Below are 18602 nucleotides of genomic sequence, written 5' to 3'. Positions count from 1 at the left end.
CTTGTACTTGAACGCGTTACAAAAGAGCAATAAAATGGGAAATGCAGACGGAAAATCCTCGATTTTCTATGAGTAGCCATTTTTTATGAGCCTTTGGAGTATTTATGAAGTGATAATCACAGAACAATTGTTAATATTTGATGAATAAAGTTTTACATTTTTATTATTTCGGATCTTTCTTTATAAGGTGTCATTGATTGATATTGTACATTTGCATGGGTGGTTTTCATTACATACCCGAAGTGGCATAAAACGAAATTTAACTATAACGTTCACTTGACTGCGACAAATGAGAATGTAACAGCACATTCACAACATTCAAAGTGGGAGATTATGTGCAACACTTGAAGGCAGCATCGGTATATATCGTTGCACTTCTCTTCTAGCATCCCCACACGACACGGGGTTTACGGGCGACAGTAGCACTGTATCTGCATGTGTAAGAGAGTGAAAAGCATCAGACACCATGACCATTAGAAACACTCTCTGGGATCATGGACAAAGGTATCGACCACGGATGGCTTGTCTCAAGAAGGTAGGCTATCCTTTTGCATAAGAGATGATGATCACAGCCCTGCTCAGGCTTGTAGACTATACCTGCAAACGCACCTATAGATAGGGCACTGATGTGAATTCTCTAACGCAGTGCTTGGGCTGCAGTGGTCTGTTGTAACCTCATAAAACCAGGTTGTATTGGCATTTGCTCGTATAGACTGTTAGCCTCTAAAACTATTTGTTTTCTCTACAGGTCCTCAGAGGAATCCTGGTTTCCTGCTTTTAGTGTATAGATTTATTTAGGTTAGACATTTTTTGTAAAACAACAAAGCTTACACGTACCATTGGAACTACAGAATGCTTTGATTAAATGCAATAAAACATATAACAAATATGCCATGTTTCAATTGTGCATGCAAATCTGTAAATTTTAGTTACCCGACTGATTAGAATTATTGAAAAAATAACATTTCATAAGAACCAAGCATTCAGAAATACATGTAACAGAATGACAAGACATCAAAACAACAAACAAATGTCATCTTGGTTTCAGTGCACTCTCTATCTGTCTGTCACACTAAATGTTAGTGATAAGGTCATTCAGTTTAATAAGCATTAAGCCTGGCTCAGTATCAGTGCCTCCATCTACAGCAACCAGCCGCTGGAAATCAGTTAATCCAGGCACTGTGTATTGGAAAACAACAGCCAGAGAGGGGCTCGATTCATCATCTCACATTTCAAATTAATTCACTTCAGGAGCTGGATATTTATCACAGTGAAATAACTTTTGCCATTAGAAAAAAATAGTGCAGGAAATAATTAAGACAAAAACGCTTTCATTAGCAGAGTCATCATCAGAGTTTATTGATCCCACATGCAGCACTCAAAATGTCCCGCTCTCCAGGGGATGCTCTCATTTCCTGGAGAACTTTGTGTTTTGGTCCTTGAAAGCCCACTTTGGTCCGGCTCAGCCTGGGGCTTATCGCCTCTCCAGGATGACTTCAAAGCACAAAGCCACTTCAAACAGGCCTGGGAGTCAGATGCATACACTCTCTTTCTCTCTCACACACACACACACACTTTCACACAAACAAACTGAATTAATGTACTGCATGACTTCTTTCTTTCCAGTACACACCTGAGTTGTAGGAGCTGTGGGATCAGATGATATGATAACTAAGAAACTGTTTAGAGGGCAGTGACTCACTGCAAACCTCCCACACAAGCCAAACAAAAGCCATGAGATTAGGGCATGAAACAAACCCCTCATCTCACCTCTCGGCATGTTTAAATGCAGCGTTAAGGTTCAGACTGACTTGTAATGTAGTTTTTGGACTAAAGAGCGGAATACTAGTGTTGAGAGAGTTGACTAATCACAGTTGCTAAATCACCCAGCGTTTGTCTAATAAGAAGTATTAATTCAAGCTTTGATAGTGAGCCTTAATATCCCAGGGGTGCAATTTGCCTCTGAGTTTTCAAATCTATGAGATGCCATTTTTCCGAATCTTTTATTAAGCAGAAAACAGGTTAACCGTGATGTTATGCATGAGGAAGATGATACCATCATGTCCTAGACAGTGAATTATTTTGGAGCAGATTTCACTCACCAATCTATCTAACCTGTTTTTCCCCCCACAAATTACAGTATATTCTGCTCTGATTGTCCTTTCATAAAGGCTGCCTCCACAAGCTGTTGTCAAATCAATCTGTTGGTATGGTGACCCCCCCGCACACACACACACACACACACACACACACACACACACACACACACACACACACACACACACGCATGCACACACACTCACACTCATAATCTCTTCTCACCCCTTATAATATTCCTTTGCAGGCAGAGAAGGTGATGCTGGAGATGCAGGACCCAAAAACAGGAGTTAAGTCGCAGCCTCAGAGACTGGTTATCACAACAATACCACACGCTATTACTGGTAAAGAGGACACACTCTCTCTCACACACACACACACACACACACACACACATGGACAACCACTGATGAATGTGTATATACAGTAGTACACACTTGATGTTATTCAGCAGCTGGTTGAGTGATTGTGCCTGCATAGTCTCACTGGAGGATACCAGAGCTCTGGGCTCAAACTCGACAGCTACAGATTTAATCTCCATGACAACCCCGCGGTCTCGGAGTCAGGGAGAGGAAAAAAGTAGGAGGTGAAGGAGGAGGATGATGATTGAGCGTGCAAGAGGAAAAAAGCAAGTAACAGGGATAGAAACAAGAGAAAAACAAGAGAGAGACAGCAGTGAGGTGGTGGTGGAGGAGGAGAAGAAGAATAGAGGAAACCTAGACTTATACGTCATTTGCAAGTTTTGAATCCAGGCAAGTTAATACAGCTGAATGAATGAAACTTAGCAAACATGTAAACTGCTTCTCCTTTCCTTTTCCTTTCCTTTCTTCCATCTCATCTCCTTTCCTTTCGTGTCTCTCCTCTCTTCTTCTTTCCTTTCCTCTCTTCCCCTACTTGTTTCTTGCTGTGCTTCCTCCACAGACCCCCTCTCTTCCTCCTCCTCCTCTCTCCTTCCATCTGTCTCCCACATTAGCTGTATAGGCTCAGTCAGTCATGGTGTATCAGAGAGAGGCGCACACCACCTACCTATTGACACACACAAACAACACTTATTTCTTGATGTTTCCTGTCAGAGCTGCATTTGTAACTGGTGGTGCACATTTGTTACCTCTGACTTCCACCTTTTCTCCTCAGGTGAAGACATAATTGCATGGTTAGCAGACAGATTCCAGATAGACACACAAGGTGAGAGATGAGGCAGCTGATGCAATTCATATGTGCACACGAGAAACAGAGTACGTCAGTTGAAAGTGTCCTTTTTTGTTAAAAATCCTGTTTTTATGATGTTATCATGTAAGATATTACTGTATGCCATTTTAAGTAATTAGAATTAGTCATGAACCTTCCTTCAAAGTGAATAGCAGCAGAAATGCCACAGTGGCTGTTAAATTACTGCTCGTCTCTCTGTCTGTTGTCTTCAGAGGCGAAGAGTTTTGGCTCTGCACTTGTGGCATTAGGATACATCTACCCTCTACAAGACCACAAACGCTTAGTGATCAAACCAGATGCATCCCTCTACCGCTTCCAGGTAAACGCACCACATTTCAAAACCTTAGCCATAATCTGACACATAAGGATACTATCTTCTGAAATAGTATTTCTAACTGGGATGATGTAATTTGATGATTGTAGCACTTTGGACAGGATGCATAGGAAGCTTCCATTTTGTGGCTTTTTGGATTTTGAAGGTGTCCTGTGGAGTTTTTAACCACTGTTAGCGCTATGGAGCAATGTTTTCCGAGTGGGTCCCTGTTTTTGTTTGTATCGCACATTTGCAAGAGGATGCGCAGCAGTTAAACAACAGCTGGTGGCGGTAATGTGCAAAAAAACATAGATATGTGCCAACAAAGTAAACAATGCACAATTCAAAATATTTTTAAAAATGGCTTTTCAAATGTTTAATTCCACACGTTTGTTAGACCGCAAGTATACACACAATACATTTTGTTGAGAAATACTAAATACTTTTTTCTTAGTTAAGTTAATCGGATGTCACAGAATTTTTGTTGTTTACAAACTTCTGCGTAACTGCTCTGCCTGTAAAAGAGTTTATTACCATTAGAGGATAGAAAAAAGGCAGACATGTTTTTGCTATTACTGTTCATTTTGTGATTAAATTAACTTCATTTTGCTTCTGGTCTGTAACAAATTCAACGATTCTGTCTTTTGTCCTTTCCAGACACCGTATTTCTGGCCCACACAGCAGTGGCCTGTTGAGGATACAGATTATGGTGAGCGTGACTCGAGTTGTACACATTTTATCTCACATCCTGTTACCAACAGTTAACACTCTGTCTTTCTGTTTCATTATTGAAGCAATCTACCTGGCAAAAAGAAACATACGTAAGAAAGGCATCCTGGAGCTGCATGAGCAGGTGAGAACGAGACTGAGAGACCCATCAGTGATTCATTTTGTTTGCTGGCATTTACTGAGGTATTATTTTATTTCCTCAGGAGCAGTATAACCGCCTTCACAAGTGGATGAATCATAAATGGGATTTCATAGTGATGCAAGCTAAAGAACAGTACAGGTGAGTGTGTAAGAAACTCAAAAGACACCACTCAGTTTTAAGATCAAGGAGGTGTTAAGGTTCTGTGTGTTTGTGTGTGATTTTAGGGCTGCAAAGGAGAGGAAGAAACCGGACCGTGTTGTGTTTGAGTGCCAGGAGAGAGCCTACTGGGTGGTTCACAGACCTCCGGTGAGAATATACACACACACACACACACACACACACACACACACACACAAACACAGATAGTTATCAGACTTGTACTGCACACACAGGATACAGCTTCATGTAGATATGTGGATTGCCAGCAGATAGAGAAGTCTGAGAATAAATTGCACTCCATGTCTATACTTCCCAGGGTATCTAATTATCTCTACCCATGATGCCTCATTACCATTACATGTCCAGTCAGAGGAAAAGGGCATGACTGATTAATATTTCACACAGCATAAGACAATGTGGTGCAGTGGTTTGCACATTGTGTTTGCGGCATCGTGAGTCTGTGTTTCAGCCTGTTTCGTGAGGCTGGATTACTGACCCGGCTGGGCAGCTGCTCTTCAGACCTCCAGGGTCCCTGAAAGACCCCAGGTGCACCATGTGTCATTTGGTTTGTGGTAATTTGATTAAGTACAAATTTGTTTGGGAATACATTCCATTAAAGCAAATATCAACTGACATGGTGATAAGGGCCTTAATGCATGTCATGCTTTGTTACATAATCTTGAGTCTTAGACATTTATTATTTCAGATCATATTGTTTTGCATATTCCTAAATACAATTGTATTTTCTCAAACTAATTGACACACTGGAAACCTGTGGCCAGGTCATGAAGCTGCCATGAGTAGTCTGCTGATTGCACTGTACTTAATGGGCACTTTTAATGGGTACTTAAAGCGAGCCTATGCAACTTTTGCTGAACTGAGACCAGCAAAAGTTCAAGACAATAAGACAGTTACAGCTACAACATTAGCCACCATAAGCTAACTGGTCATACCAGACTAATTAAGGCTGTAGCAGCAAAAACTCTGAGTTTATTGAACTGAACTGATGCTTTTTATTGCTTATGAAACGAGATACGTGTTAAACTCTGAGCTTAGAGGTGCTGGTAGGTGTATTTTTGAACTTTGCAGATAACGAGACTAGCTGTTTTCCCTTTCCCTTCTCTCTATGCTAAGCTAGGCTAATCGCCTTGTGGCTCTTTCTCTGTACTAAACATGAGAGTGGTATTGCATTTCCCAAAATGTATAACTTTAACCTATCTGTAAGAAGAAATTACAGAACCTTGCTTTTAAGTACTTCTACAGAAAATGTTTACACTTTTTCTTCAGATGTATTATTAGAAAAGGACGCTTTCATTTCTTACCAAAATAAACCTTTAAAAAAAAAAGTAAAGCACAAATGGTGTTTGCATTCAAATTGCATAGAACTCAGGATGTATGTTACGCTTATTTTCCCTCTTGACAGTGACATACTGTACACAGACTCATCCTCTCATTCCTAAAAGCCAAAGTCAGCTTTCTATCTAAGATAATATCATAATCCAGGGACAGACTTATCCTCCGTACTGGTAAATGCGTTTTCAAGTCACTAAATTTTTAAAGCTTCTGCTGGAAACAAACAAATTACTCTAAGCTGTATTTGTAATGTCGAACAGTGAATTCACAAAATCACATTTTACACGTGACTGGCCTCTTGTTGTCTCAAGTGGTCAAGAAAAGTGTAACACATTAGCAGCCTATGATTAGCATTATAAAACAACCATCTGCTTTAGTTAATTAGTCATTTGTTGTTGCTGTGTGTTTGTGTGTGTGTAGCCAGGGACAGTGAGTGCCATGGACTATGGACTGGATCGACGAATAGATCCAAATGCAGAGGAGGTAACAGGTGAGTCTCTGCATGACCTGTATGAACATAATTCCTGCCAATCAGCTTATATTCACTAAGAGGCTTTAATGCATGGATCCAGGTGCAGTAAAGGCTACTTATCTTCCCTTTCCTTTACCTGTCTGCTGTTTTAAATCATTTAACTTATCTTTTACTAAAATGAATCTCTTGTCTTCTCTTCTCTTCTGCAGGCATTTCCCATGGCTCACTTTTTGTATTCAGACTTTTAAACTGGTTATGAACACCTACACACACACACACACACAGCCCCCATGTTTGTACTTGACATAATGCATTCCCTACGTCCTGAACTTGACCATCAGAAACTACATGCTTAACCTTTAATCTAACCTGGACCTCCATCAATTTTACTCATCAGAGTCTGTTTACAGGTTTTAGGGAGTACTTCTGCACATGTGAAAAAAGTTGTTTAAAGCCTTTTGTGGCTCCAGAGGGAGCTGCAGGAAAACTGATAAATGACCTCAAGAGGCATCACTTGAGTCAGTGTCGGTTGGGGCTGAAGACTACAAGTTTGAAAACGAAAAAAAGTGAGGTTCCCAGACCTCTATAGTCCCTTTCCTCATCGCTGCTTGAGGGTAGCAGCTCGAAGCTACATTAGCCACATAAAGGTGGGGTATGCGATTTTGGAGAAATCCAATACTATGACAAATACCATGATATAGAGTGAACAACGGCACAGCAAGTATTGTAACTAACATTAGCTAGGTTGTGGTTTAGCAAACTGTCTCTACAGTTGCTGCTGCAAAGCTAACATGTAGAGAGGACGAGACGGTTTCCCAGAGCCAGCACAGCAGCTCCAGACAGCGATACTCACAACTCTCCTGCTGCTATAGCTAACATCACAACAGCAGCATATCTTGGCAAAGTAGAAAGTATGTGTCCGTGGACAAGTCATTTAATGTTACCTTACACACAAATCATGGAATAGTGTTGTGTGGCTCGGTCCGAGCCACTTTGTTTATTTCCCAATTACAGAGCCAGGGCTGTTTACACACACTGGATATTTTTTCAGCGCACACACTGAATGGTAAGCTAGCGGTCCGTGAAGAGATATTCGCTGAATTTGACAAAAAGACGTGTATTGGATTAGAATCGCATGCCCCACCTTTAAAGCATAACACACCTGAATCTCCAACCAAACTGTCAGCGGTTCAGTTGGATTGTGGGTAAGTTGGCGCCAGGTTTTGACAAGGAAGAACAATGCGTGGAATAAAAAAGATGATATCTCTGGTTCTGCTACCTTGATGTTGATACTGTTTTTAAAACTGTCCATCATGAATCCAACAATATTGTAGAAGTGCAATGCTAAATCGGTGGAGTACTCTTTTAACCTTAAAACGAATTCTTAACACCCTTTGAAGAAATGAGAATGATCTAAAACGTCCTCCCTCTCAAGGTCTAAAATTCACAATGGTCCTCAAAAAGATAATACAAGATCACATACACAAACACACAGATACCCACAGCACAATGTCCCTCTTTGTATATGTAGATTTTTTATTTATTAGATTTTTTTGTGATATCACATATAATAATAATAATAATTATAATAATATTTTCTTCCACAGGCAAAAACACCCGACGTCTACGAGAGAATCGTGAGTGAGATTTTATAGACCTCCCTTTTCTGACTTTTCCAACATTTTTCCTCTCATCCGGTTTCATGTAAACCAACAGTTGTGTTAACCATTAGCACTGATCCATAGAGACAGATCTGTTTTCCTGACATTTTTATAGCTGTCATCTCTCTTCTGCTCTGTAGATGATCTTCACTCAACAGTCCATCATGAGGCCCAGAGTGAAGTCATCTGTGTCCATTGGCGCGTAAGCTAGTCCATCATATTCCCACTGTGTTTATATCTGTGACAAACCAGTCACTTTAGATTGGTTTCATCAGATAGCGTATGTCTCAAAATAGCACACACGTGTCACTATATCTCCACTGATTGACCTGCAAATATACGACTGGTGAAAGTCATGCACAGATGAGATTTGATGAGCAAATGTGATATAGTGATACAGTAACTGTAGGTTCAGTGACTTATCAGCCTGCTAGCATGTGACGAGCAGTTTGTAAATTGGATTAGTAAGTACTTAGTGAATGCATTCCTCCACCAAGGCTGTAAAATCCTTAAATTTGTTGTAATTAAAACTCATTAGAAAATAGACAGTGACAGACAATCATGGAATATAACACAAGATATGATTTGATAAGATAAGATCAGCCTTTATTGATCCCCAGAGGGGGAATTCAGGTGTTGCAGCAGCACAAGGACAAAAACAAGTACAGATAAATAGAGAAAGTAAAAAAATAAATAATTAGAAGTGTTTAAAAAAATATGAATAGAAATAAAAATAGAAACTATACAAGAGCAATTAAACTCAAAATTACAAGGAAAGAGTTACATAGTGGTGTGATTAGTAGCAGCAATGTAAGTATAGTATATGTAAACAGCATACACCAGACTAATATATAGTATGATTAAGTAATGATACTTAGTGTTTGTGTGTATTAATATAGAAATATAATAGTAATGTAATATAGTACATAATGTAATAAAACAGTATAACATATTAACATAATATAGTATAATATAGTACATTATAATATAATATGGGATATAGAATATGATATTAGGTGAAATGCAGTAATACAGCATAACACAATATAGTACAGCAATATAGCATATATATATATATAAAAATCATTAATATAGCATAATATATAACAAAATATATAAATCAGTCCAACAGAGTGTCAGACACTGTGGAAAATGTGTGTGTGTGTGTGTGTGGTTTAGGGAGGGGCAGAGTGATTGGCATAGTCTGTGGTCGCCACTGCTGTTGTACAGTCTGATGGCAGTGGGCACAAATGAGCGCCTGAAGCACTCTGTTTTGCTTCTGGGTGGGATGATCCGGAGGCTGAACGAGCGGAAAGCAAAAAAATCCTGTCAAAAAATCCTTGATTGACACCACAGAGTATTACTTATTCCTTGACACAAGTCTTAACTTTCCGCTAATTTTCAATAAAATGTTTTTAAGATATCCTGCTATCTAACAAAGAGATAATCAAATTGAACCCAAAACATTAACTGCATGGGGAAGGTAATACATTTTACATTTCAACATTTGGCCAAAAGGATAAACTGCTCTGGTCACTAATTTACCACTGCTTGATCGATTGGTAATCCAATGATGAACAGTTAGTGGTGTGATCAACATCATTGGTGACTCCTGTTATACACCTGACTATACTGACATAACGTGACATTACTTTAAAAAATAATATGGACAGCTGTCTCTTTGGCTGCATCATTGTCTGTAATCTAAATTATTTTTCCCTGTTCTTGCAGATTGGTGAAGTACTGTGCCACCTATATCAGCCATGACCCTTTCCTCTCCAAGTGTCTTCCCAGCAACCCCTGGCTCACCGATGATGTCACATACTGGACCTTGAACATGCCCAAGTGAGTTTGCTAAGGATGATTTATATTGTTTCATCGAAATTCAGCAGAATGTTGGAGTATAATTGAAAATAACTCGTTTATTTTGTTTGATGAATTTCTTCCTCTGTGCGTGTAACAGTGTGGAGATACCAACTAAAATGCGTGTGGAGAGGTGGACGTTCAGCTTTGGAGAGCTGCTCTCAGACCCTCGAGGACGAGATGATTTCAGACTCTTCCTGAAGAAAGAATTCAGCGGTACGATGGTGGTTATTTTAATTAGATCACGTACAAAAAACTAAGTGGAACAGCAGTGATTACAGAAGTGTTATTGTTGGAAACTTGCAACACTGTACATTCATCTTTGGTCACACAATGTTCATTTTTCAGCCATTAGAGTGGGCTAAGAACGGTGTGGTAACTGTATTTTCTTTTCTGTTCTGTTCTTAGGGGAGAACTTGGCATTCTGGGAGAGTTGCGAAGATCTGAAGTGGGGCACTGCTGCGACGATGAGAGAGAAAGCAGAACAGATCTACAAGTAATGTCTTAATTTATTCTCGGTGTAGAATATATTAGTCTTCTCCGATGAATGTTGATAACAGTAGAGGTTGGAGCAGAAACAGAAGCAGTAACTATTTAGATAAATGATTAATCATTTTAGTGAATATTCTAGCAGAAATAGTGGAAAAAAACACAAAACTTTTTCTGGTTGTAGTTTCTCCAATGTAAGGATTTGCTGCTCTATTTTATGAACAAGCACAATATTTCCCTCTGAAATGTAGTGGAACAGAAGTATAAAGTGGCATGAAAAGATAATAATCAAGTAAAGTACCTCAAATTTGTACCTAAATACAGGACTTGAGTAAATGTACTTAGTTACATTAGTCTTATAGTGTTTTGTCTTCCTCTTTCCTGATCCCAGGGCATTTCTGGCACGTGGTGCACCCCGCTGGATCAACATCGATGGAAAGACGATGGAAATCACGGTGAAAGGCCTGAAACACCCACACAGATACGTCCTGGACGCAGCCCAAACTCACATCTACATGCTCATGAAGAAGGTCAGTAAACACACCAGCAGGTGGGTTTAAACACAAGATAATGGTGGTGTTATAATTCCCACAAGCTTGTACTCATCATTACCAAACACTGATTCATGATGAGTTTGTGTGTATTTTCCAGGACTCATACGGCCGGTACATGAAATCTCCAGTGTTTAAGGATACGATGAAGAAGGCCATCTGTCCTGAGGAGCACAAGTTCACGTAAGTGACAGTTTTTAAATCACACATTTTTGCTTTTAATTCATGGCACTTTTTCACACGATGCTGAGCTTTTATCTACTGCTTTAATTGGTAAAAAATACAGAACATTCAGTCAGTCAATCTGAATTTGTTTATCTCAACCAGCCTGATAAAGAACAAGTGCACAGTCAGAAATGGCACATCAAATGAGGAAAAGAAAGCACTGACTATTCACTGCAAAGGATGACTTACAAGTGACATTGGTCTGAAAAAACAAAGTTTATGTTTCTCATCTCTCTGGCTGATATTAGTGTCCCTGTAACTTCCTGAAACTACCACATCCATCATCTCCAAAACTTAATTTTCACCTTGTCTTTCTCTCCCTCCCTCCTCTTCTCTTTGCCGGTCCATCTCACTCTCCTCCTCTCTCTTTCATCTCTCTATTTCCATACACTCCTTTCCTTTCCTCACTGTTTCTCTATCCTTCCTCTCTTTTTGTGGTCTCCCAGTGATGCCCAGCTGGAGCAGAATGCAAAAAAGAGACGGCCCAGTCTCAGCCCCATCATCCTTCGGCAGCTTGAGCAGGAGCAGAGGGCCAAGATGGCCGCCAATGTTGACATCACACAGGTCATGAGCAAACTCAGCAAGCAGGGCAAGGAGGTGCCTCCTCCTCCTCGTCCTACTAAGAAATGAACACAAACATTTGATGTTCAGTGATGTAGGAGTTTTACCTACTAATTAGTCAGGATTAGGATTTTTTCATTTTGTTTTGTTGATTTATTTAGTGGAATAATTTAAATAGACGCTGTAGTTTATTTCTTAGTGATAATGTTTACATTTTAATACCATTTTAGTTTAAAGTTTAAAGCTGCTATAATCAACATTTTTAAAATAATAATGGATCAAATGACTATGTTTTATGTGAAAGGGGGTCGCTCATAGTGATGAACCTACAGAGAACTATAACCTCACAGCAGTTTCCCTAAACTCTAGGGAGCTTTATAGCATCTTTCAGCTCATTGTTTTGGTTTTATAGCATGCGACTTTATTGTTTTACCCACTGTACACTACCTGCTTAGCACCAAACTGCATACAAACACAGTTAGCGACTAGCTGGTGAACATAGTGGAGCATTTAGCAGCTAAAGAGCCAGATATTTTTCTCAAAAGAGACTAAAAACAGAGCTAAAAGGAGAGAGAACATTGGCGGTTCATTCACCAGGTGGACAGAAACACGACTCCAAATGAAAGCTAGTGTTGCATCGTGTCTGCTGGATGTGTAAATAAGCAACTGTTTGCTAAGTCTGTCAAATCAACTTAAAAGGTAATAATAGGTCAATGTTGTGTTCAACTTGTTTCCGCTGCACCCATAAGTGGCCAACAACTGGTTTAATGATATTTAAACATCCACAGACACACATATCCATACTGATGTCAAAGAATCATAAAGATCTGTTTCCAATGTGACGTTCAGTGGAAGAAAACTCTAAGTTGGTGGTTGTTTCAGCCTCAGTATTACACAAAAAAGATCTACATTATCCAAACCCGACCCTGCAAACCACTGTCATGTCAGTGTGTTTGTAGTGCTACAGAAAGTGCATTTTCTATCAAAAAAGATGTTTTTTTGGAATGGGAACGTGCAATACTGAAAATGCAGTCGTAATGTAGTTGCATGGTAATAAAGCCAGTGCTAAATATGCACATTAGGTAGTAGAAGTATAAAGAGTAAACTAATATGAGACTATTTTAAAGGGTCAGTTCCCAAAACTTACAAAAAATGTTGCACAAACGTACCTCTCTGGACTAATAAAACCACTATGAGATAACATGGTTTTGTGATTTGGGTGAACTGAGCCTTTAAACAAATACTAAATTACACATGTCTCACAAGTCATGTTGAGAACTGACAACAGCCATAAAACAAATGGCCATGTTTGGGAAATCTGTCACCATCTGTTACATTTCTGTCCATACAGGCTGTAGCTGTTTCTCATAATACATGTGTTGTACTGTCCATCTTCACTTATAGACTGTATGTTCATTAGTGTTAGTATACTACTGTATGTTTTCTTTGTCATCAGTCATAAGCTAATAAAACACCCACAAACCACCTCATGTTTATGTGTTTGTCTTGAGTTGTCATTCATTCGCTGTTTTCATGTAGTTTGGTTGTCACGCTGCCTGTTCATCTGGACTTTCCTCAGGCTGTCGGCTTCATCTGTTAGAAATGATTGACGATGATTCTGTCCTGATTATTGGCAATGATACTGGACAAATCTCAGTGACGCCTAGAGACAGTTTCTCCCTTCCTTCCTTTCTTTTTCCTGAATTTCCTTCTTTCTTCCCGCATTTCTTTCTTTCTTTCCTATATTTCTCTCTTCCCATGTCCCATATTTCTTTCTTTCTTTCTTTCTTGTCTCCCCTATTTTTCTTTCTTTCTTCCTTTTCCCCCTATATCTTTCTTTCATTTTTCCTGTATTTTTTTCTTTCTTTCTTCCCCCCCATATTTTTTTCTTTCATATCATGTCTGTGCCATAACCATACAACATTCTAGCTGGTTATCAGCTTATCAGTACATGTTTTCTTTGGCAAGCAATGATCTTTGAAAGGCTTTATGATGAAGCTCAAACTTCATTCATTGTGCTTACAGGAAGCCCCATGATGTTCATGAACACATTTTAACAAATAAGAGTGATTGTGAGCAACTGTAAAACTTGACCTTGTAAATGTAATTTTTCTATACTTATGTCTTACGACTATTATAATAAGAGATGATACTGTTATAATAAGGTTTACGGCAACTCTCATGATACATTGTTCATGCACGTGATGTCCAAAATGCATACATATTTTTGGAGTGAAACCCTCTCTTGATGCCCTCTGACTTTGACCTCACAGCTGTGCCGCTTCACCACACCTGTTCCCCACCTCGCCGTCTACTCTGGCATCTCTGACTTCCCCTCTGCCAACGCCTCGCCCTCTCTCCCTTTCCTGGCCCACACCCCGGCTTGTCCGTCCCCCATCAGCGTGGTCTTGGACAGCACCTCGGCCTCTGAGCGGCGAGTGGAAGCCAGTGAGGAAGAAAGCGAGGGGAACCTCGAGGCTCGAGCCCCAGCAGGTGGAAATGTGTCCAAGTCTCGCATGGCTCTGTCCCTGCGCCGCCTGCTGAAACGTGGCTGCACCCCCTCCGCCATGTTCGCCAGCTTCTCGCCTAAATGTCACTCAGCTGCCGGGACAAGTAGCCGCATCCAGCCAATCAGCCCGGATCAACCTAGTCAGGCTCCACCCAGACGGATTGCCAAGTGAGTGTAGGATAAACAAAGTCAGTCCTGCATGCAAAATCTACAGCATGATCCTCTAACAAACTGTCAGTCAGAAAATTGTATGTTTTTACAGAAATATGTTGTCATTGTTTCAGCTCTAATCCAGCACTTTGGGTTTGAAATGAAACAAAACAAAACATGCTGACTTTCAGCTTTAAGGTTGTTGAGGGTTTTCACATTCATGTTGGGTGTGAGTGTAGGAATCGTAGTGTTTTTTATACATAGTCCCTAAATTTTATTTCAATGCAGCAGGACAATGATTCTAAACACACAGACAAGGCAACCAAGAGTTTTTTTGTACTTGGTTGGCCAAGTCAGTCCACTGACCTCAATCCAACTGCAGCCAAAAAGCCCCTAAAACAAGGAAGAAGTGAATATGGCTGAAGTTTGAAAATAAAATTTTCATAAAACAAAAAGAAGAAGTGAAATTGACTGAAGTACAAGCCTGACAGAGCACCTCCAGCGAAGATACCAAGTGTCTGCTGATGTCTGTGGGTTGTAGACGTCAGACAACAATATTAGTTTATCACAGAAATATAGTTATCGGCCTAAACAATCTAGGATCAGTCGGTCATTAACTGCAAAGGATTTGACACCAAATGTTAAAGTTGCACTAATCATTATTTTTATATTAAAAATGACTATGTATAATGTGAAAGATGTTGCTCATAGCGAATCACCCACCTCAGCAGTTCCAGTCAGTTCTGGCATTTAGTGTCTTTAGGCACATTGTTTTACAGTACACATTTTTACAGTTTCATCAACCAGCTGTTTTTAGCAAAAAAGCTCTAAAAAACTCACTGTACTCTACCTGCTCAACACCAAAAGGCAGACAGACAACATTAGCATCTAGCTGGGGAACTTAGTGAAGCATTAAGCAGCTAAAATGCCAGCTATTTACCTCAGGAGTTGGTGTAGACCAAAACAGAGCTAAAAGGAGAGTGAATATTGGACTTACATTCATCAGGTGGATAGAAACATGACCACACATTAACGCTAATGTTGCTCTGTCTGCCTGATGTGTAAATAGACAACTGTTTGCTAACACGTTAGCCATAACAACTTTATTAGTTGATAATATGTCAATGTTGTGTTTTCAGCTTGTTTCACTTCCCCCAGTGTCCAGTAAATAAATAAGTAAAAATGAATTAATACTCTTTAAATGTGATGATTTTATTTAAGTTTATATGTGAGATAGTCCAATTACTTTCTGTCCATTTAAAGTGGGGGAGTATGTATAAAAAGGACTACAAATTCTACACAGTTCATGTAATGTTCATGTAAACACCCTCAAATTAAAGCTGAAAGTTGCCACTTTAACCTAATTTTTACATTTCAAATCCAATGTCCTGGAGTAGAGCTAACACAACAGAAATGTGTCACCGTCGTAATGATTTCTGACTGCACTGTATTTTAACAGAATATGGACATCAGGCATGTATCTCACCAAGTCCTCTCTGCAACCTTGCATAGTTTTTTCCAGATTAAAGTGGATATTCCTCCAGAGTGCCGTATCTACCCCATAGAGTCTGAGGACGAGGAGGAGGAGAACAGGGCTGTCTCTCGGGGAGGAGTGGGAGCCAAAGAGATCATCTGCCCCTGGGAGAGCCTCACTCCACAGAACGAGACGGGCTAATAGGCTGCATTTACATAGGTATAAAAAGATGGGGCTTTAAATCTGTGTTTGTCTGAGCAGGCAGATTTTTCCCATGTTCTGACAGAGATTAAATTCTCATACCGAGCATTACGGGGTAAAATCTCAGTGTTTATTAACCCTGCATAAATGTGGGCATATTCTCGCCACAAACTACAACATAAATACCAAACAACATAAGGACTGACACAAAACAGGGACACTGTAGAGATGGCTGTTGGTCTACAGAAGACTTAGCATTAGCGTACTGTGTCCAACTTTCAATTCCTTAAAGGAAACCTATCTTTTTAGTGTCAAACACCAACTGCCTGTAGGCCTGAAAGGACCCAGTTTCATGTCTGCTGCAGCAAAATCCTCTTCTCCACTGTTTCTCCAAAATATATGGCTAAATACACAATGTTTGTCACAGCTGTTTACCTTTGTTATGCACAACTACACAGGGCTGTAACCAGGATTTTAGAACTAGAAGTTCAATTTCTTCCAGTGCAACCCCTCCATTCTAAGAAACGTTTGACTAGCCACCAAATTTTTTTGTAAAAGTTTCTTTTTCTTTTTTGAGCATTTTATTATTCATTGATTTAACTGTTCGGTGATATTTTCTTTCATTTTTGTTTGTTTTTGGCTGTTTGGCTGTTTCAAATCCTTCTTCACACAGCCAGGAATATAATTCTGGCAAAGACAAACCCACAGTGAGTAATTTGTATTTTATAATGTAAATGCTTCCTCAGGTTGTTAGAACCCTAAAAAATACTGAGGACATGATCTTGGTGCCACTGCAGCTTTGTTTGCCGTAAATACACAGAAGTTGTATTCAACCATATTTGGTGTTTGGAACAAACCTACATCTTACAAGTCTACAGGCAGCTACGTGTTTGATACTCAAAAAGTTTTTGGTTGAGTATTCCTTTAACTACAGCCTTAATGACACTAACCCTTACCGGTGTGTGCACCAGCTGAGCCAGCTGTTTAGGTTGGATGTTTAGTTTTGTCAGGCCCAGCTTCACCAGAGGACAACAGGGTGTACGGCCATCTGAGAGCTTTCGAAACTTGAGCTGTAGCTTTTACATTCAAACCTCATTCTGTATCTATTAATGAACAGTAGCCCAACAGCAGCCTTATCCACCTTCACACACCTGAAATATTTTGTTTTATTTGGTCACAGAAGATTCTACAAAGCAGGCATGTACACACAACATTTTTTGAGAACCAGGGCCACAAAAACTATAAATGAGAAGAAATATACAAACTAAAGTATTTTTGTGATTGCCAAGGAGTGCAAATAAAATTAATGATCATCAAGTTATTGTACAAAAAATAAATTCATGTTTACATTAGTTTACAGAGTGACAAGCCACAGGAGACAGATATATTTGGATTCTGCCTGTGCACATGCCTGCTAAAATATAGATAATGTATTTCTATATTTATTGAATAATGATCAGTTTTCTGATGTAGAGAAGTGTTCTTGTGCTGCTAAATAGACTTAGATGCCTCATCCCGAATTTACTTACCTCTTACACACATTATGTGAAATGACTGAATTGATGCAGTTCAGGTAAAATGAGAGCACATAAACAGTTTGTCTACATGTTGCTTTTTTGCTGATTCACTCCTGACAGATGTGCACTCATCATGAATGAAGAGTTACTGTAATGAGGGTCAGGTAATAGTTTTGTATTTTGCTGTTTTGTACACTCTGTGTAGCGGTCGTATACTGTACACAGCCCTGAGCAAGGTGTTGATATTTTTCTCTCTCCATTGGGGGGGGCAGTACAGTGTGAATTAACAGTCAGAATGTATTATCTTTACCATGTTTACAGATGCAAGAATGTGAAAAATACCTTAAATTTGTTGTATTTCATTTGTACATTCCATGGCTTGTGTCAAGTGCCTCAATAAATGACTGTCTTAACAAAAAGGTTCACCTTCTTGATGAGATGCTGATATATGTTAACTTAAGGGGCCAGTTCACTCAAATAAAAAAACAAAACAATATATTTCCTCACTTATCTAGACATGCAGATAGTTTTGGTTTTATTTGTCTGGGTTTTAAGATTTCTGCAGACACGCGAACCATTCCTGGTCCTGGTTACACTGATAACACAATATCAACAGTTTACCTATAGGGGCTATTTCTTTGATAGAAAGTCTGTAAATTATTCAGAGCAACAAGGGCACTTATTTTGGAAAGAATCATTGCTTTTTACTTTTTGAATGCAATTTTTCAATGCTGTGTGAACCACAAAAGCAAAATTCCTTTCATCTCCATTGAAATCTAAGAGACAAATATCTCAAACCCTTAGCAAAAACAACCAAAACTATCAAAATGGCTGCATATCTCTGGTGGCAAGCGAAAAATTAAGTTTTTGTTTTAATTTGCGTGAACTAATCCTTTATTGTCAGTCTATTCTCTCTACAGTGTATCC

At 39.4% G+C, this 18602-nt stretch overlaps 1 protein-coding gene across 3 annotated transcripts; it reads left to right on the top strand.

Moving 5' to 3' along the window:
• Window positions 1–228: 228 nt before the first annotated feature.
• Window positions 229–18094, top strand: LOC122867245 (regulator of G-protein signaling 9-like). Of its 3 annotated transcripts, XM_044177778.1 has the most exons (20): window positions 234–535; window positions 2141–2207; window positions 2345–2441; window positions 3232–3282; window positions 3519–3625; window positions 4277–4328; window positions 4414–4472; window positions 4552–4628; window positions 4715–4796; window positions 6423–6485; window positions 8082–8111; window positions 8276–8337; window positions 9867–9980; window positions 10099–10214; window positions 10407–10494; window positions 10879–11017; window positions 11139–11221; window positions 11710–11827; window positions 14098–14501; window positions 15996–18094. In XM_044177778.1, the coding sequence occupies exons 1-20, from the start codon at window positions 495–497 to the stop codon at window positions 16156–16158; spliced, it is 2013 nt and encodes a 670-aa protein (XP_044033713.1). In that variant the 5' UTR covers window positions 234–494; the 3' UTR covers window positions 16159–18094. The 3 variants fall into 3 exon arrangements, with proteins under 3 accessions (XP_044033714.1, XP_044033715.1, XP_044033713.1); XM_044177779.1 differs by lacking the exon at window positions 2141–2207 and having other exon boundaries at window positions 229–535; XM_044177780.1 differs by lacking the exons at window positions 2141–2207; window positions 14098–14501; window positions 15996–18094 and having other exon boundaries at window positions 229–535; window positions 11710–13314.
• Window positions 18095–18602: the final 508 nt, after the last annotated feature.

The sequence above is a fragment of the Siniperca chuatsi genome, linkage group LG20, assembly GCF_020085105.1.
Source record: "Siniperca chuatsi isolate FFG_IHB_CAS linkage group LG20, ASM2008510v1, whole genome shotgun sequence".
In the NCBI taxonomy this organism is placed as follows: Eukaryota; Metazoa; Chordata; class Actinopteri; order Centrarchiformes; family Sinipercidae; genus Siniperca; species Siniperca chuatsi.
The sequence above is the reverse complement of the archived record's forward strand: the minus strand, read 5'-3'. Positions and strand labels throughout refer to the sequence as shown.